This window comes from Spodoptera frugiperda, chromosome 12, assembly GCF_023101765.2.
Source record: "Spodoptera frugiperda isolate SF20-4 chromosome 12, AGI-APGP_CSIRO_Sfru_2.0, whole genome shotgun sequence".
Classification (NCBI taxonomy): domain Eukaryota; kingdom Metazoa; phylum Arthropoda; class Insecta; order Lepidoptera; family Noctuidae; genus Spodoptera; species Spodoptera frugiperda.
In genome coordinates, this window is record NC_064223.1 from 5,686,113 (window position 1) to 5,708,103 (window position 21,991).

At 35.2% G+C, this 21,991-nt stretch overlaps 1 protein-coding gene across 3 annotated transcripts in view; it reads right to left on the reverse strand.

Moving 5' to 3' along the window:
- Positions 1–295: 295 nt before the first annotated feature.
- LOC118262401 (gamma-aminobutyric acid type B receptor subunit 1) overlaps positions 296–21,991 on the reverse strand; it is a 176,014-nt gene continuing 154,318 nt past the window's right edge. For 2 of the 3 annotated variants that reach the window (XM_035573710.2, XM_035573711.2), the window contains 2 exons: positions 19,206–19,343; positions 2,678–5,712 (listed from right to left, as the gene is read on the reverse strand). In XM_035573710.2, the coding sequence (XP_035429603.1) occupies positions 5,503–5,712; positions 19,206–19,343 (348 nt within the window). In that variant the 3' untranslated portion in view covers positions 2,678–5,502. Of the gene's footprint in view, positions 2,299–2,677; positions 5,713–19,205; positions 19,344–21,991 lie in introns of those variants that run through there. The other variant, XM_035573712.2, reaches the window with a different exon arrangement.

A 21,991-nucleotide genomic window follows, 5' to 3' on the forward strand; every position in this document is an offset into this window, starting at 1 on the left:
GTTCCTCTGTGTCTTTATTGATTATTTTATATAGGCAAGTGGTTCGTGACACACGACATGTGATAGATCGAATACTCCACAACTAATACTAGACGAGGAGATACTCGATCGCGTCCCCTGCGGACTGACTATCGATTTCATTTATAAAAAAAGTTACAAAAATAGCAAAACGTTCGAACATTTCGCAGAATCACTTCGTTTCTATTTTGCTGGAAAAGGTACCTAGAGCGGAATTATCTAAATATTTATTTTAGCTCTGTCGACTCCCGATAAGGGTTTATATAAATAAAACGTGTTTTTACATTCAGATCATTCGATGACTCTTTATTTACACAGTGATGATTTGGGTGAAACGTTTAATACAACCAAACGTACAGATCACAGGAAAGTAATGTACTAATTACGAAGCTTACCATAGACTTGACATTATGACTAACATTCTAGATAAACTTGTACGACCTCTCCCCGCCGCGGCAGGCTGCCCGCGCACCGCGGACCCCTGCCCCCGGCCGGGTCACAATTATACATCGTAATCATTTCAAAATGTAATAAAATTTAGAATACCAACGATCTCCTAAATGTATTTAAAATTTAAGAAACAATATGTACAACGTTAGACAACAATTTCGTGACACCCGTAACAAAAATCATTTAATTCTATGCAGTCAAATCTTTCTAAGGCCGAATGCGTGATGTTAGTAACATTAATATAGTATAATATAATAATTAACAAAGGTGTGTCTTATACAGAGGTAAATAAAACTATTATTATGTAACAAACACATTGATAAATAACGCATTCATTGAAACGAGAGAACAAATATATGTAATCTAGTTAATTTCGAGAATCAATCACTTACAAAAGACAGAGTGCACAGCGGTGAAGTGTGACACACTAACCCGACGCACGGTGACAATAAATAAAGTAACATTTCTTTTATGTAACATCATTCCACAGTAATAGCGAACTTCAGACACAGCGATGCTATTTGGATGGATTTTTCTTTTAAACTTGCGGAAATAAAACTGGACTGGTTTTTGAACACACGCCAAAAATACATTCGGGAACAGCCATACTACACAGGCACGGCTTTCATTGTGGACGCCATACGTATGTACAACTGAAGAGCTGTAATATCATTATTTAATCTCATAAGATTGTATTTACCTGTACCGGAGCAAGATTCTCGAAATGAAACAAAACTAGACACTATGAGGATCTATTTCTAGAGTTCTAAGACTTTTCTCCATATATTCTACTTACAATTATAAATGATTTGGCAGTGCTGTAACAACTGTATCGTAAATCTATGTCGCTAATGGTATGACGGACTTGTTTCTGAATTATTTGACTAGATTAATTTGTAAATGGATTTTACTTATAGGCTAGTGTTGATTGTCTGTCTTCACAAGTTAAGTGTAGTGTATTTGTCGCAGTCGTCAAGTTACTTTTTAAGCTACTCGCGGTGACAATAATTTGAACAATCTCATAATGTTTCATGTATGTTTGTATGTATGGGGTGTCCCTAAAATGACTTTGGCATCAATTATCACTGGAATTGAGCCGCTTTATTAACATTAGGTACATTGATCAAATATCTTATTTATAATTTCAAAAACGTCGTCTATTCAGAGTTCGTCATAAGTTTTATTGTGATATGTTAAACATAATGCTACATTTTATTGGAATTGTAGATTGAAACATGTATTTATAAAATTTACAAGGTACATTCTAGAGGTATTAGATCCAGACGTATGTATAAAGAAGTATATTTAAAGGGAAACATGAACGTTTTTAGTTTTTGTTTTATAATTTATATTGTTTAACATCTATATCAAATTATAGAGAGACGGTACATCAAAGTCTTCGATTTGAGGATATTAACGTGATCTTATAATTTCTTTTTAATAAACATTTTCTTTCATTTTATTATACACTGAGCAACGATCATTTACATTCAACTATTTTATAACAAGTTTATTCATACTATATGTTGTGTCTCGAACCGTGCACACTATGTAGAGTCCTACACATAACTTAAACAAAACAATGTACAACTGTCGGTACAGTATATAATAGTAATTGATTAGGTACAAGTTCTCGCTTAGAACGTTCCTTGGGCGCGACTTGCGTACTTAGTCCAGTTAACTAACAATATAAGAACACTTTTATTTCTTATCAATATAAAAGAAATTCACTACGGCGCCATGACACTTCTATTCAACATGAAATTCAGCTATTAGTCTAATATTTCTATCGGAGATTGCCTTGCGATCAGATGTGTTCGTCCTGTACATCTGCCGAGAGAGAAAAAGATCATTTAGTTAGTTATGTATATCATATCGACCTTCTATATGCGGTATTTCATAACCATAGCCTCAAACACACCGAACAATGAATACTCAAACTCTTTAAAATATACAACATCGATACTAACAAAATATACAAAGGTACATTGCTACTAAGTTTACAAAATACCACATATAATAAAACACTTACATTACTCATAATTGTGTCAAAATCTACACATTACCTAAAGGTATAGTACATAAAGCTCAGAAAGAAAAGCAAAAAAAAGAAACATCTAAGCGATATTAGAATATATTTTCATTTCAGCAATAAGTTTTGAAGTTTGGAAATTCGGAACAACTTTGTAAGGTAAAGTTCTGATGGGGGAAGAAAAGATCGATCACTGCGAAATAGATTTGTCCATAAGATTTTCTATTATCTTACCAAAACAAAAAGAAAACAGAGTGACGTCGGAGAAACTAATTTTTCCTTGTTTTGACACAATGATTCTATTTGAATACGTGTTCGAATGATGTTTAACGCAATTATTTAGATTGAACACAAATGTAAGCGTAATTTACATAAAATAAAACAATCATATCAAACATTCATGCAAGGAAATCTCGTTAGTCAGCCGTTACCAACACCTAGCATCAGTTACCTACTATATACATATTGGATGCCTAATGTTACACATTAACTGAGGTACGGTAGTGTAAATCAATGTAGTGCTGTGTGTAAATCATTAAGTGTTTGATAAGGGTGTTCGCCGCGGCGATAGAAGGATATAAAATATTCGTGAGAGTACATCTTTGTTAAATTCGGTCAGTGCTCAATATCTACTAGGAACTGGACGTTTATAAAGCACAAACAAGCACCAAGTATAGAGGGCCGGAGGTCCGGAGTGCAGTGTGAGTGTGGGTGACATGCAGCTCGGGGTGACAACAGGGGGAACTACGGGCTCGGACAACATCTTCAAACTACTTACGTAACTACAGGGAGCTGGGGCACACGTGGCAACATACCTACGATACGACGCCTCACTTACTCCTCCTTAAATGGTCTTTTTCTCCCCATTACAGACTATCGTGTCACCTAACGAGTTCTTCTCAACCATACCACCGGACAGTGTCATACCAAAACATTAATTTAACTTAACAAGTGCATCATAACGAGATTTGACTGCATGAATTCCATCTACGCTTCCGCAATAAAGTTTCAACACGAGAACAAAATATAAAATGGACATTAATATTAAATCTTATTCTCTATTAAAACAACAATAAAATTTACATAAATAAATGTAATCTGTCAACGTTCATATGAGGCTAAAGCTATCTAGATATTTGTGCCAATAAAATAGAAACGTGTCAATTTGAAGAAATTCGTGTAAAATTCATGTTTTTTTTTGTTAATATTTAAAAATGCGTAAAGAACAATCGTTGTAGCGTTACTTAATGCTAGGGGTTCTCGTCTGTAGAGACACAAATTAACACTAGTAACTATAGCCTAATGGATTAGAGAGTAACATAGCTACATTTCATAACTTACAATTGAGTATGTAGAAACAATTTATGAGTAGATCTCATAATGCTAAGAGTACCACTAAATCAGTCTAGTAGGAATAGAAGATAGGTTGTTTAGATGTAAAGACACGTGCAATCGTACAGTACGTGTGAGGTAGAGAGGGGGTTAGGCCGCGGTCTGACTACCAACGGGAAATTATATTCAAAATACACTTTTAAAATTTCCATTTTTTTAAGTCTATACATTAATTAATTCTTCTACGTTAACGAAACACTTCATTGTCAAGATTTAAGTTATTTTTTTTAAACAGACAGCGACCTAAATATGTTTAGTATTAATTTCAAATATGTTCGCACGAATATAGAACTAAATTACGAAGCAGTTTTGAACTGAGACTTATGAATGCGAACATATTTGTAATATCGGTGACGGGACGATATCGGGGATTTTATGCTTAATTAGATAAACATTTAATTGTGATAACAATGAATTTGTAAATCGCACATCAAAAAGGCCTTAGTACTAGTTTGTTTTACGTTGAACGAGATCGAAACGAGAGCGCATTCGGCGCTCTGATTGGTTGGTTCATTCGCGCCGTCCAATCAGAGAGCCGAACGCGCTCTCGTTTCGTTTTCGTTCAATGTAAAGCAAACTCGTACTAAAGGCTACTGAATGCTCAATCACTGACTCTCTTACGTCACATTTCAAAAGGGAGGGGTGGGGGGAAATTTATAACGCTCACTAAACTTGCCTGAAGTTTACAACACCTGGGAGGGGGATACTTTGACCGTTGAGATAGAAAATTCACTCGCATTTCATATTTACACAGTTATAATCTGTACCTTTTATTAAAATGATTCAATGATTAAGATGATCAGACATTTATATGTATGTTTCTATCAAGTAAACACCTTCTTGTTTACGTAAGAGATATATTATCTTACACGAAAAGTGTATCGATATTCGATTAGAGATGACGTGCGTCTGTATTGAATTATGTTCTTACAGTCTACGTACCTAATGGATCAAAGTTAGATAAGTCATTACTTGATTGGAGTTACACGTGCGTGCTTATCAGTAATGAAAGTAGACTTAGGTACACAAACATTGGAGATTAGGTGACCTAACACTTATTATGTTTGATAGGATGGGATTTTTTTTAACATACGTATCAATTAGAGTGGTAATGTAGGGTGGATATTCGGGTGTGCGAGTGTGAATTGACACTTCGGGTTGAGGAAAACGTATCAATTAACCAGGAGGTGACTCGCTCCAGTCGCTAGAACTGTCGAGCCTCGTCTAACGATCAGCCCCGTAATGAGGGTCGAGTGAGATTCCATCGGTAATCGACTAATCTCATCGCCAATTGATTGTGGGAGAACAATTTACTAAAATGAGCCGTTTCCTATGAAATCGAATTAATCGATTCGAATTGTTATTTCCCGACGTAACAGTTTAATAGGCCACCTTTGTATTTATAGGCCCTTTTACTTGCTATACACTAAAGTGGGATTAGGAGGTAGGATTTTTCTGAATTCAAGGTAAATCTTAATATAATTTTTAGTTTTATCAAAAATAAGAAACATTAGAAAATAGGTACAGGTACAAGTTTTGACATGTTTTGTTCTGTATAAGTAAGAGGGCTGAAACAAATGTTACGGAGAGCTGTGAAGGGGTGTGTGGGGTTAGAGGTAGCTCTCAGAGAAGTCTAGGTCAGAGACGGAGGCGCGCGAGGATCGCGTGTAGTTGGTGGAGGTGCCATAGTCGGAGGTGGCGGTGGCGAGGTCGGCCAGCACGCCGCCGCCGCCGCCGCCGCCCGTACCTTGCGTCACGCCCGCCGCCGCCGCTTCCCGCTCCGCCAGCTTCTGTTTCAGCACCCGAATCCGCTCCTCCTTCTGCAACAATATTTCTATTTAGCCACTTATCTTTTGGATTCCAGATCCCTGCAAGATATACTGGGTGTAAATGGAACGCTCCCAAACGCAGCAAACAGGTGATGGTAAAAAAATAATAATTAAGGAATTCAATGTTTATCTTATGTAATAATAGGTATTTGTAATCAACTACTTAAGGCTGATGTTACACGAATAAGATGAAAACTAAAAACGACTAAAATAAAAATAAAATGCTTTTTTCCGGCATTCCGTTTACACCCTGATACCTATATGTCGTTCTAACGGTTGTAGATATATCGGTGTCTTAGTAATCGGGTATTCGATGCTTTAACCAGCCTTAATCTAACACTACTGCATACTTAATATTTCTAAGATTTTGTTCCTTAGTCTTCAGTTTTTGTACAATATTGAAACTTCTAGGTCCTAGACTAACGAAGATATCTACAACTTTTAATATAATTTCTGTGAAACTTATGCAAGAGTTGTAATTTCGCAGCACGATAAACAATTCTGCTGAAATGGTTTCAGTTTATTGGTGCGAATAAATGTAAAGTGACTCCGAGTTTGTATTCTGTAAGAGCAGATGCTGTGCATCTTTCAATTTGTAGAGAATTCTTGTTTTTAATAATTCTCTTTTTTTGTTATTAATAAATGATATTTTTGTATAAAAACATTTATATATTTGAAACGTATATTTATTTGTGTAATTTATGTTAGTTAAACTATATAGAACAGATGAGTAGTATATATCACACTTCATACTAATATTATAAATGTGAAAGTTTGTATGTTTGGATGTTTGTCCGTCAATCACGCTGAAATTGCTGAATGGATTTTGATAATTTTTGGTATACAGAAAAGGTATGAGTTGACTTGGGTAATAGGATAGTTTTATCTCATGAGAATTCGGGCAAAAGCGCTGGAGAAGAGTAATAGAGTAAGGCTAGATAAAATAATAGATTTCAAGGCCTGAGTGAATACGTTGCTTATGGGGAGGTGTGCTCCATCATAGGCTGGCGCCATCATCGCTTATCACCAGGCGACATAGCGGCGAAATATAATATATCAAATAGTTACTTGATTATAATTACAAGAGCTTTAAGTAAGTGATGTATGTGTGTATGACGGGGCACGAATCTATTTTCTGTTATTTCAATAGCTAGTCTTGGGAACCTAACTAAGGCTCTCGTGGGTGTTATCACAGTACCTTTAATTTATTAGTAATCTTATATTTAACAAGAAAGGTATACACCTTTCAAAAAAATGTAGACAGAAAATTGCTATACTTATAGCAAATAATATTAACACTGTTATAACTAATATAACAGATAGTAGTTGTAGTGACAAATCTGTGCTGTCTAGAGTGTCTAACAGCACAGAGACACTAGGTTTAAACTAGATTATAAGACAACAGAAGGTACCTTTATAAATCATATGAATGATAAGGTAAATTCTGGCAGTATAAAACTATTTCAAAATAATTATACACAGGAGCAGCACAACCTTAAATTATTTTATATTAACATTCAAGGCTGTTCCTCAAAAATCTTAGAATTAGAGCTGTTTTTAGAAAAAACTAAGTTTGATTTAATTTGTCTATCAGAGCATTGGTTAAAGGAGGACCAACTAACATCTTTAAATCTAGAAAACTACAATGTAATTAGTAATTTCAGTAGAAAACAAATATTACATGGTGGGTCCCTAATATTAGTTAAAAATAGTATTAAATCTAAAGAAAGGAAAGACATTGTAGCACTGTCAGTTGAACACACCATTGAGTTGTCCTGTGTTGAGCTGGATAGACATGTTGTAGTTTGTGTTTATAGACCACCTAATTATCAGAATCTTCCTTTATTTGATTCTGTCATGGAGGATGTTTTAAGAAAGGTTTCTACTAGTCACAAGTCAATAATTGTTTGTGGCGATTTCAATATTAATTTATTAGAAAATAGTACAAGCAGTATGGAATTGTTAAATTTGTTTGGATCATTTAATTTAAAAAATGTTTTTTTAGAACCAACTAGAATAACATCCTCGACCGCCACCTGCATTGATAATGTTTTTTGTAATTGTGATTACAAAGAAAAACATATTATAAATAGCTTGCCATCCGACCACTGTGGACTGATGGTTGCGTATAGCTCTTATTTACCTTTGCTGAAAACTCAAATAAGATTTAGACAAACTACATTTAGAAATTTGGAGAAATTAAACAATTCTTTAGCTAGTAAATTAAGTATAAAGACATTTGATATTAGTAATGTGAATAAGTTGTACAACGATTTCTTTGAATTATTAAACAAGGAATTTAACAATATTTTGCCACTCAAAAATAAAGATATTCATACCAAATTTGTATTTAGCGATTGGGCTACTGTAGGTATTCGAAAGAGTAGAAATAAACTTTTTGATCTTTATGGCATGAAACCATATAATAACGACCCCCATTTTCAACAATATGTAACATCGTACTCAAAGACTTTTAGATTAGTGTGCAAAGCCGCAAAACGTCTTTATATCAGCAATAAAATAAAATCAGCTGATGACAAAATAAAGACAACTTGGAAAATTATACAAAATGAGACTGGTAGGAAAAAAATACATAATTCAGAAATTAAATTAAGATCTGAAATTGGACAAATTTCTTCAAAATGTGATGTTACAGGATGATGTACAGGAGTTTGAAAATTTTTTTTACTAATATTCCTATTAAAATAACTAGAGATTTAAATTCTTCAGCTACACTCTCAGCTAGTTTGCTTAAAAAAAATGTAAAATCATGTCAACATGACTTTATTTTTCAATATACGAATCCTCTAGAGATCGTAAAGGTCTTTAAAGAAATTAAAATAAAATCAACTGAAGATCTTTGGGGACTATCAGTGAAAGTCTGCAAAACAATTATTCAAACTATAGCGCCCTATCTGGCTATGATTTTTAATAAAAGTATAGATGACGGTGTTTTTCCTGACCTTATGAAATATAGCAAGGTTATCCCACTATTTAAAAGCGGCGAAACCACAGAACCTAATAATTATAGGCCTGTATCTATTTTGCCGGTCCTTAGCAAAGTGTTTGAAAAGTTGATACTGTCTCAGATGCTTCATCATTTTAATAAAAACTCCATCTTCCACCATCAGCAGTATGGTTTCACTAAAGGTCGTTGTACAACTGACGCCGGTGTTACTTTAATGAAAGAAATATTTGGTGCCTGGGAGGAAGCACAGGATGCCATAGGTGTTTTTTGTGACCTCTCAAAAGCATTTGATTGCGTTGACCACGAGACACTTTTGCTGAAATTAAATCATTACGGGATTAGAAACACTGCGCTCCGTCTATTGAAATCATATCTAGGAGATAGGCAGCTAAAAGTTCATATTAACGGTGTTAATTCACAAGGGTCTGAGATAAAAATGGGCGTTCCTCAAGGTTCAATATTGGGTCCTTTCCTCTTTTTAGTGTACATAAACGATTTGCCACTCATATTCGAAAATGAACCAAAAATGGTTCTGTTTGCAGATGATACATCACTGATTTTTAAAATAGGTCGACGTACGAATAATTTTGACGACGTGAACAGCTCCATTCTTCGAGTCTATGAGTGGTTTACTATTAATAACTTGGCGCTTAATGAGAAAAAAACCAAATGTATTAAATTTTGCTTGCCAAACGTACAAAATAACGAATGTTATGTTGCTTTGAACGGACAAAAGTTGGAATTTGTTAAGGAGACTGTATTTTTGGGTATCACATTAGATGACAGATTACAATGGGGGCCCCATATAAAAGCACTTTCGGGGAGACTAAGCTCAGCTGCTTATGCAGTAAGACAGATTAGGCAGCTAACGGACGTAAGTACGGCAAGGCTTGTTTATTTTAGTTATTTTCACAGCATAATGTCTTACGGCATTTTGCTGTGGGGGCGAGCTGCGGATGTAGAATCAATTTTTATTTTGCAAAAGCGAGCTATTCGAGCAATATATAACTTGCCCCGTCGCGAATCTTTGAGAGAACTATTTAAAACTATAAACATTCTTACAGTGCCTTCTCAATTCATTTACGAAAATATTATGTACGTGAGAAAAAATCAACAATTGTTTGAAAAAAGAAGCGACAGACACAATTTTAATACGAGAGGTAAAAATAAGTTAGCTATACCGCAATTCCGATTGTCCAAAGTGCAGAAATCCTTCATGGGATTTTGTGTTAAGTGTTACAATAAACTACCAACCACCATACTGAATCTGAACGAGAAAAAATTTAAATCTTGTATAAAGCGTGAACTGTGTAAACAGGCATATTATAAACTGTCAGATTATATTGAAGATAAAAATGTGTGGCAGCATGTTGGTCCGGCTCCACTGGACACTCGCTCACACTAGACAATGCTCTAATACGATCACTAGTTACACGTTAAATTAAAGTACTAATTTATTCCAATGTAGTCTAGGGATCCTGTGGCATCAAGCAGTTATTCATTTTTTTTATTTGAAAAATTAAATTAAAGATTATTTTTTATTTGTATAGAAGCATTATTTCAAAATTGTAAGTGTACATATGTGGGCACTATGTTTGAAACAACCCGCTTTTTTAATTTATATTCTTTACAAATTGGTTTTATTGTCCCATAGTTTTGACGTCGTATTTTAGTTACATTGTTCCTACATATATATACAATAGGTAAATGATCAAATAATGTATCAGAGATATTGTAAAAAACATTTTTTGAAAAGAGTAACGATGGAGTTTCTTGCTCGTTCTTCTCCATTCGAAGCAACACTTTGGAACGAGCGCCTAGCTTCACTGACAGACAGACTGACGGACAATTTAATTTGACGTTTCAAAAGTGCCTAATTTAGGATTAATTGAAATAAATGCTTTGACTTTGACTTTGACTTTGACCTAGACAAAACACAGTTAATGAACGAAGCTCAAAATTAACGTAACTAAATTTTAAAGGTCAATGTACGATTAATATTCGCTGAACATTTTACTTTATAGTCTTTGTCTCCTTTGAATTAGAAACTAGATGAATCATTAATTATCTTCTATTTATTTAGATAGCGTTTATCAGTAATGTTCTCTGAGATTAGAGCTATCTGATAGCGCGGTAAGAATTCTAATTCAATTTGTAAATAGCTGGGATTTCATAAAATTGTTATTTGATTTTATTATCTATTGGGTTATAAATTGAGTTGTTATTGGACTGTGACTAATGTTTGTTTTGTGATATTATTGGCTTTTGAATGTTAATGGAAAGTTGTAATAAATCTTTTTAAAGTATTTTTCTTGTGAGATATAAATAGAGAGGAGAAATTATTAATTTTATTGTACATCCTATTCTATACTTAAGTAGGTAATCGAGACCAAGAAGCAAGTAAAATACAAATTTCAAACAGCATCGGTATGCCATTGGAAACCATTAGACTGATGAAGGTCTGCAAAAGAAGATTTAAACCGAACATTTTTATGCATTAAATACAAAATGTATCAATTTAATTTTAATCAAGACGTACATATTTATTTCATTTACGTAACACCTATGTATAGTAATTTCATATCTTTACATAGTTACTTCACAAATATTAATATTAATCGCATTTCCGTGAAGCAAGAGTCCGTTGGAACAACATATTACTATGTACAATATAATATGTGCAAGCAAGAGTAAATCACGTTTAATTCACAACAGTTGGTGGTGTAAAGACGTCCGATGCAAATAGTTTCTAAGTAGCTTTAATACTGCAGTTTATATTGCAAATGTGTAGCTGTTAATACGTAGTACTGAAGCATGTGTGGGTGTATTCATATTCTATAATACTCAAGCTGCTTGCAAGTTAATATAACTAAATGTACGGGTACTTTTAGTTCTATGTAACGTAGGGTATTACCTGGCTACTATTTTCAAAGACCAATAATTTATTTTAGTTATACAATAAAGACTATTAATTTAAGTAAGAATTTCATACCATGGCAGACATACAAGTAGATTACTTAGTAGAAGTATGTATTTTTTATATTATAAGCCGGTACACAAGCTGATAGATCACCTGATGGTAAGCAATCACCGCCGCCCATTGACAACCGAAACACCGGAAGCTTCACGTTGGTTTTCTGTGAGGCCTTGTTATCACTCAGGTCAAGCCTGCCCATTTATGCCGAGGCCTGGCTCTCCCACGTATGTATGAAACTCTTTACATGTAACATGTATATACGAATTGTTCAAAATCACTGCCTTTAATAAGTGTTCAATTCTTCTTTATACGAGTTCAATAGGCGTGGTGATTGATGTTCAGTCCTTCTTTATACCTGTAAGGGGTCTCACCGAACTGCTTCTTACCAGGAGCTGCGAATCAAATAGCAGAAGTAGGAACGAGGTGGTTTTTAGTCAGTAAGAGTTGCTCCCTCTGGCCTTGCCCATGTCGGGAGAAGTCATTGGATGATTTTCAAAAACCCGAACTGCTCAGAGGTTTAAGGCATCTTCTCAGTAAAGACAATGATCTCACAAGGTGTCATGTTAAAGGACACACGTTTGTAAATCAGATTCACGAATGAACTAAGAACACTGATGAATGGATCACAAATTGAATAACATTATGCTTTCCAATTCAATTAATGCTACTACGTTTGCATTTTAAGCCGCACAATTAGATTTATTTGATAGTAATAATCGCTAATGACTTTCCAATGGCATTATTTGTTGAATTCAAATGACGTAAGAGATAAATTTGTGTTGTAAATATCAATTTCATTTTAACAGTCGATCAGTATGATAGCTGTTATGTGTAAACGGATCTAAACAGTGGTTATTTTATTTAGCTTTTCAAAAGTTAATAGTGTTTGGGTACACACCATGTAAACTAGATTTTTCTACTTTTGTTCAAATATTACAGTAATCTTAGTTCGAGTTTACTTTACGTTGAACGAAGACGAAACGAGAGCGCGTTCGGCGTTCTGATTGGCTATCGCGAATGAACTAACCAATCAGAGCGCCGAACTCGGTCTCGTTAAATTTTCGTTAAGTATACGTAACGTCAACTCGTACTAAGGGTACAGTTTACTAAGGAGGAAAGTGACCACAAAATTTAAAATGACTTTAATAACATCACGTTTCAGTCTCACCACGAATCAAAATCATAACTTTAAATACAGAAACACATACATACGAATTTTTCCTCAACAAAAGAAGATTCATCATCAACATCTTTCAAAAGGAAACAAAATGAAAAAACTATCGTCGATTTCGGAACAAAAATGCTGGATTTTTTCGTTCGTACTGAGGTACGAGTGGTGCCAATCAGTTATGTTTTCTCCTCGTACCTTCATGAATACGCATCGGTTTTTGTTTCCCTCCAAACGTGATGTGCGGAGTAAAATAACTCGCACAACTTTACGGAGACGGCGAAAAAATGTATTGCGGGCTTAAAGGGTGCTTTTCTACCAGAGATGTACGTTAGTTATGCTACGAAGATGTAATAGCTAAGCTGTGAAATTATGTGACTGTTTCCATTGAAACTAAACTATGTAGCTGTGCGAGGAAGGGCATGCTCGAGTATGCGATGTATCGATAGTAGGGATAGGTGATGTGTATGTGAACTTGTATGTTTGTAAACGCAGCCACGACAAGCCCTAAAGTGGGGCAACGTCTATAAAAGCATTCACAGACGATCGAACTTGGTTCGGGCCGGACCACGAACATGGTGCGCTTTGAACCATATTCGATCGTGTGGCGCACGGTCCGCCGGACATTATTATTATTAATATCGGTACGGCTGGTTCGGAGCGCTTGCACATCGAACGCGGTGCGTTCCGAACCGATTCGATCGTGTGGACGGCGCACCGCACCATTTTTTGGTCTAGTCGCTATTGTGCCACCGTACGCGCAACACGTCGCGACGTGTTCTCAGACATGGATTCGGAGCAACGCCAAGAAGACATCGTTAGTACGGAGAAAAGAGCTGTTGGAGTTGTATAAAGACTTTCCATGTTTGTGGAATACGGCGCATAGCCTTTATTGTAATAAAGATGCACGCAATCAAGCGTTTCAAATACTTTTAGAAAAATGGAAGACATATTATCCCCTTGCGACTATTACCGAAATTAAGAAAAAAATAGAATGAATGAACAAACAACAATTCAATGAATGCTTCGGAACTCATTCGAAGATATATACGAAAATCTTCATCATCGAGATCTTTAATGAGATTCATATGACTGTACTGTTGTCTGTTTCTGAGATAAAATTTTGCCCATTCTTTTCTTCTTTTTCTTTTGTTATCTAATGGCGATGTAGCAACGATAGTTGCCACAACTAATGCAATTTTGGCCTGTTTTGATAGAATAGGCGGCATGTCGACACGTGTTCACGGAATGCTAGCACAATACGACTGGATGGTTCGGAGTCCGGTGCGCTCGTCTGTTGTGTAGAGCGCACCGTACAGTTCGTGGTCCGGCCCGAACCAAGTTCGATCGTCTGTGAATGCTTTAAGGGATGCATCTTTCTTGGTTTAGCTAAGTCCATTTTCAATAGTGCTATGCTATGTGTACCAATAAATATGATTGGTGCAAGCCAAACGCATCCACAGTAACGTAGCATAGCACATCTCTGGTGGAAAAGCACCCGAAGGCTCTTTTTCGACAACCATGAGAATCTTTGCACAGTAAAAGAGTAGGTACTTTATTTAACGAACTATGTATCCACCTTCAGACGAGATGAATTAAACATGACACACCTTTAGGTGCTAAAGATAAAGTGGACTTTATATTTTTTGAAGGAAGTGTCAAGATTAAGCCCTTTCCTCAGACAGGAATCTCACGTTTTGAATAATGAGTTTGTGAAAGTAATCCATTATGGATAGGGGGGGGGGACTTTAAACGGTGTAACAGCACTTTGTTCAACGTTTAAGGTTTAATTGAAAGCAGTCATGTATATGGTATACTGGCAGTGATAGTAATCGTGTTTGTTGATTGTTTTTCTGCGAAATATTAAAAGATGAAGAGTACTTTAATTATAGAGTGTCGATGGAATTTGTCTTTAAACAAATTCATACTTGTTTGACTTGTATGTATGTATGTTTGTGCGCGATTATCTCGCGTTTGGCTGAACTGATTTTGATGCGGTTTTTAGCATAGTATTTTTCAGATTTAGGAGAAGGTTTTAGGTATATTACCCGACTTTAAAATCGATCGTTCGTGGTCAGTTTTTTTAAACATAGTTTTATCTAACATTACTCTGTGTGGTGATAGGGGCTTGTATAAAGGAGCTAATACCTAACTTATGTTTCTACCTTACCTACCTAGTTAAGTAAAGAAAGAATAAATAGAGCTATACTAAGCCCTCAATTTGTAAAACGCAATTCAAGTCACAAATACGTGCGTCCTTACAGCTATTTATGATGGATTTCATTCTAGTATCTACTGCTCTTATCACAAGTGCCCCGTGGTATCAGAAAATTGAAAGTAAATCAGATATAGTTGTTGGAACAATCTGACGCAGCAAGTAAACATAGATAAGATAAAATAAGGAAAATGGGAGGATGCCTTGAATGGACAGTTTCCTTATACAAACTGCTATTGAGAAAGTTTGTTTATATGTTTGTTACGCTTTTGTGTCTAAACTGCAGGATTGGTTTTGATTGGCTTTGTTGAAAAGGATGGATTGTTTATCGATGTTTTGGATTTGTGCGACAATTAAAATAAAATTAAGAGAAATAGCTCTATGATGAAGATTTATTTTTTTAAGGAACATGGGGCAAACGAGCATTGCTATGACCCTGATGGTAAGATAATCAGCGACGCCCGTACACATTTTCAATCTAGAGGAGTTAAAAGTGAATTACCGGCCTCATAAGGTGGGGTAATCTCTGGTAACCTCACTTACCACGGCGAAACACAAGATTCGTAGCAATTGGCAATCCTTAGTCTCTGCTTACCGCCATGGGAGGCAGGCGTGAAGTTATTATAAGAAGCAAAACAAACAAAGCCGAACAGTACAAAAGTCCTAATTGATTACCCAAATTAGATTATAAATCTAGTACTGCGTTAAAAAAAAACTATTTGAGAATGTAAAATTGTTCAACGGTTGAAAAAAAATGGCGGACATAAAGCGATGTCCTAATTAAATACTTAATTAATTTGCTGCCGTAACGAGAAGTAAAGTGTGCGAAAGAATTAATTATGATTCGGGTGATTTTAATCATCAATTCTCATAGCGTGAATTTATTTTATAATCTACACCCGTACTTATTCTTTATTATTGTAGTGGCTATTGCGTCATTATGATATTAATGTGCCTTGATAAATATTAAAAACAAAATAGAAAAAAGAAACAACATATGTTTCTGTCCTTGTCATTTCGGATCTGACGTTATTGACGTGTCATTTGTTTATATGAATTGGCAACGTTGCAATTTTACATTCACTTACTTTTTGGGTTTTTTGTAACTTCTTCGGTTTAGGGAACATAATTTTAACACTTACATAAGACATTAGACAGGGTCCATAATTGTGACTAAATACTGTATCTTCTAATACACTGTAGTGTACACTATGGATGCAATAAATACTTGAATACTTGAATACTATTAGTTGGAAGTAAGAGAAAATATATTTGAAGTCTCATATATAGTTTTGCTAGGATTTCCAACTGTTAGGCAGTTGTCCCACCGGCAACGATGAACGAGTAACGAGTAGAGCTAGAACTAGAAACGAGTGAAAACGAGTGAAAACAAAAACAAACAAGTGAAGCGAGTACTCGCCGGCAGTGTGAACAGTCAGCGATCAACTATTTGTATAGGCATCTCTTTTGTTTACACGGAAAGTATATCTATGTGTACGTTTCTTGAGCGAGAAAATAGCCGATAGTTAGTCGTTCACTCGCCGTTGGTGGGACAACTGCCTAAAGCAGTTGAAAATAGCGTCAACTAAAAGTAGCTTCGTCTATACATCAGCTAAATAATCGATACAATGAAACGTGAGCCTTAAGAAAGGATTTTCGGTAACTTAATCCCTCAGTGGGTGTAAATATCACTTCAAAGCTTTGAAAATATTTTCTCATAGTTTTTGTTCCGTAAAATCTGCCAATAGTTTCATAATGGACGTCTTTCAAGCCTTTCTATTGAAGAATTCTTAAAGAAAGAATCTTATATTTCCTGTAGAGGTGATTGCCTTATTGATTGACTGGTCGCAGGCGCTACTGTCAAGCTATGTATTCTTGGATTTGTTACCTGGGTTGGGCAAAGTATTATTGGTATTTTAACAGACTCAGTAAAGACTTACAACAATGACTGCACATTGACGCGTAACGTGTAGCGGGTGCGGTTCACGAAGCAAGTCTTTATGTAAACTACACATTTTTGTTTCGGGTCTGGGTGTGATGTGCATGTAAAACTTGTATGTTAATGTCAAACATAACGCCTATGTACGTGTTCATGCCAAGTTTCAAGTTTATAAACAGAGGAATAAGAATAGAAACGTATGTGATCCCATTCTCGCCTGGGGGTCATTTACATAGATCCTTTCTTAGAGCTCCCCTAGATATTCCCAAGGAACCTAATTCCAAATGTCAGCTGTCTACGACTGCAGATAGAATTCGACTTGCGATCTTTCAAATAGTCAGTCAGTCAGTCACTCTAGTATACTAAGAGTTTTATTATATAGATAGTATGTTCAACGCGCACTGTGACAACTGCATCTCGTGATTGCACGAGTAATATATGAGTGTCTATGTGCTGCATGTATGATATATAACGCGTGTATACCTAGCTGGCTGTACCTGCATTATGCATAAGTGTATCTTTGCAAATGCACTCCGACTGAAGCGGTTTGGTAACATGAATATTTTTGGAGAGCAACCGTGGCTAAAATAGGAGATGGTGGCTAGGAATAGAGTGCTAACGAATTGAATTAACTGCCATACTAAATATGTATTTGTAGAACTTGTTAGCTAGGTAAAAACATATATATTTTCTATAATATTAATGTCAAGTTTCATTAACTGTCGCTTGCCAATTCTCCACATGTTCATGCTTTTTATCAATGCTCTGACGTCTGCACCAGAGTGTGATCTGTTCGCAGCGAGATGGAAGGTTGTGAAAAAATGGATGGCTGATGATTGGTTTTAAGTGATTGAAATTATTGTACTTTTTTTGATGATGATGCGAAGTATTTGATATTACTTTAACTGTATAATGTATTGGCTTTTAAGCTGTAAAACAATGCTTGTTTTTTTACTAATAAATAAATAACGTATACAATAAAGTTAGGTGATGAGATACATTAAACACAATATTTATAGTTATAATTAAGATTCTGGGTGTGGTCGCGAGAATAACTGAAGGAGTCACAGATGATAAGATATTTTAAAAAATAAAATAAGACAATATTTGCCTCTATCTACCAGTTATTTATGAATAAATCTTTATAAATTGTGGGAAAGTATGGGATTTAGATAGGAAACTTTATATAAGATTGATGGTATTTTTTTAGAAATTGATCTTGTACATGGAAAATTTTCTTGGAACAACTGGCCAACTAGCGACATAACGCAGCCTGCGCGACAGTCTGTAGGCTACGCGATGACACCGCGTCAGCGCACGCTGCGCATGAGGAAGAATCCCGCTGTGACTCGAAACTGGTAGAGATTTTCTCAATGTATGTATTTACATTAGTAAACCGTTATTTTTAATTGACATTATTTATTTTATTTAGTCGTTTTAGACGGTATTCAATATAATTATGCTCGTGTCAATATTAAATTGTGTTTCAGAAGTAGTAACAAACACAACTTTCAATAAAATTAATTAGTCGACACGTGGACTGTTTTGTTAACTCTAAAAGGGATTACTTTCACTTAATTAATTAACTTAGTATTTTTTTTTAAAGGAACTTCCTTAAATATATTTAATCTGGGCTTTGTAAGCAAGCCGATACTTTAGACGCGCAAATGGTATCTATAAGACAATAATTCCTCTTCCTTATCCTTTTAATTAAGATATTATTTAAGTCAGAAGGAAATATTCATCATAATTAGGTAGGTATTTTTGTAGAACCTTATTATTTATATGTTAGTTAGTCATTATTTCGTGTTTGTCTTAACTGATTTTAATGCGGTTTTCAGTATAGTATTTTTGGACTTTAGAGAAGGTTTTAGAAATATTTCTTAATTAAAGGCAGCACACTTTTTTATGAAATTGCATTTTAGGATATGTTTATGTTTCCAAGGTTTAGATAGAATAACACATTTTAAAATAATTCAACAAATCGATATATAAATATTCTTCCTCCGGATGAGATGTTCTTTCCCAAAGGGTAACTGTCAATTACAAAATAAAAAAATCATACTCGTAGAATGATCAAAAAGAAAACTATTAGCCCTTTCCATAACTATGGTAGTAACTAACTAGTGTAACCAACACTATCGTTACAATACAGACCAAATCTCTCACACAATAAAGCACATTTTCCTCCAAACACCAATTTAAAATGTCTCTTACCTGTGCGATGAGTTTCTGCAACTCTTCATTTTCTTTGACTAGTTCCCGGTAGCGCTCCTCGTCGGCTGGGGCGGAGCCCGACCCGGAGCCCCGGCCGCTCTCCGCACGCTCCGTTGGATGACGGATCACCTCGATCACCTGTACAGAATGAGTAACATTTTAAAGCTATTTTTTTCTTCATAGGTTGTGTGCACAGAGAAGAGTGGAAGGAGGGTAGCAAGGCCTTTGCTCTGCAGTGGGATGATTATGGCTGAAAATAAATATAATAATAAATAATAATAAATTTCTTTATTACCAACTCAATGTATACATTTTCCAATTTACACATAGGGTGTATATGCACAATGAGTTTGTCTTATGTTAGGTGATTATGGACTTAGGATGATGATAACTACTCTAGCTTCTAGATTCTAGCATGGCTTGAAACTAGTCGAGATCCTCGTCAAATAGTTGCGTGAGTAAACTGAAAAACATAATAATTAATATCTAAACTTCCTACGCACCAATATACTAGATTACTATCACAGCTGTTTACAGCATTAAAAATATGTTTTGTACATAAATAAGTATATAAACACACGTGTTTGTGTCATATGTCATAAAGAATGTTTCATTAATCACAATGTGTAATCGGGGATTATAAAGTGAGGCACGTGTGTAGCAGCGTGTACGGTCATTGCTTTTTAATTACAATAGATAAGGAGTACTTAATCTTACCTAATACATTGGTATTATAATACTAAGGGCTAATCTTAATACCAATACTAAGGGCCTCTTTCACAATGTTTGTATAGCCGCTATGTACCTGATATATTTAAATAGAAAACGTAATTTGTAAGTACTATCTGTTACATCTGCATCCCGCTAAGTCGAGCAAAAATGGCGGCACAGCATTTCGACCCGCCTATAACTTCGTTGTGGATAAAACAAGAAGCTTGAATTTTCAGATATTAAGCAAGCATTGTACAAAAATAGTTTATTTTAATTTTCATTAAATTTCAACCAATAGTTTAACTATCATTACTTGTCAAAGTTTCCATATTTTGTCACTGACTGACTAATCGATCATCATAGAAGTTTCAAATTTAGTGTGCAATTAGTGTTTAGTACCTACATTAAGTGAAAAATCAAAATACTTTACATTAAACGAAAACAAGACGAGAATGCGTTGGGTTGGATTGGTTGTTTCATTCGTGCCGGCCAATCAGAGCGCCGAACGTGCGAACGTCTTTTTGTTTTCGTTCAATGTAAAGCAAACTCGTACTAAGGGTATTGATTAACAAAACAATTGATTTTGTTCTAATATTGGCAAAGTTTTGGACAAAAACTAGTTTACTAATACCTTATTTTTTGTTTTTTTTTTTTGAGGGGGGGGGGAAAATCATAAAATCGATTAAAATGACTTCTTCCGTAAGGCGTCCTTGGGTAAGGCGGGAGTGTCAGACTCTTACTAACTAAAAACCACCCCGTTCCTTCTCCTGCTTTGAGCCGGAGCCCCGGTAACCTGTTACGTTGTCCGCAGCTCCGGCTAGTTTGCTAATACCTTGATATTAAATTCTAATCACGTAATGACTAACAGTTTATATAATTGCGTGTCTGAGCACTATCGTAGATAAACGGATAAACAAGATTATTTGTTTTCAATGCGCGCCCTAGTAATTTCCTTAAGTACTATCTATACACCCACAAATAGATTGTAGATACTAGACATGTGATTAATAATATTAGATATGACGTAATTTTCATGTTTCATTCAATTTGTGTCTTTTTCTTTAATTATTTTCTAAAATAATAGGATTTTCTCCTGTGTCGTGGGTGCGTTTACGAATATACAAGTTCACATACACACGACACTCAGACCCGAAACAACAGTTTGTGTGTCGCACAAAGAGTTGATTCGTGTGGAAATCGAATCCGCTAGACTATTCACGCTGCTGTGCTAAGCTGTGAACCTATGTGACCTTTTTCACTGATACTAAGCTAGTTGTGCGAGTAAAATGTGCTATGAAGATGTGCCGGCGCAAAGTAGCTGTGCGAGGAAGATGCGCAGCTCGAGTATGCGATGTATCGATAATAGAGAAGCCATCCATAGCACGCATTTTTTCATATAAAAAACAAATCTTAGTAGAACCTGTTTTCATCAATGCTAAGCTAGGTTTACCAAAGATTTAGATTGATTGGTGGAAGCCAATCGCATCCACAGCAACGTAGCATACCACATCTCTGGTGCACCCTAATACATTAACACCTTTGATCATTAATAAATAACCTTATTTTGAAAAGGAAGCCTCACCTATTTACAAAAGAAGATAATAAATATTTTAAATATTACCAAACAGTTATTTAATGTGAATATAGTGCCATTAAACCCGGGGCCCGGGTGTAAATATTTCACAGAGACATTTTTCTATTTAAACTGCTTCCATAATACCGATTATCATGTTAAATCGTGTGAAAGTATTTCAAAGGTAGGCATTAATTTCAGTTAGGGGCCCAACTTCTGCCGTAAATCATATCGGTTTATATTTTAAACGGCTGAATCAATTCGCCCTTTAGAGTTTAAGTTTCTATTTCGAGGTAAGAGATATAATGTTCTGTGAAAATAAGTGTCGTTTAAATTGATGTGGTGTAATGGTTGGATTAATCTAAGTAATAGGTGTTTTGTAGCCTATCGTGTGTGATAGATCTTACACAGTGCCTAGAACGAATACTTTGAAACATATATGATTATTATCATGTTATCATCATAACAAAAAATTTAAATATTTCACATCCACAATTTCGTA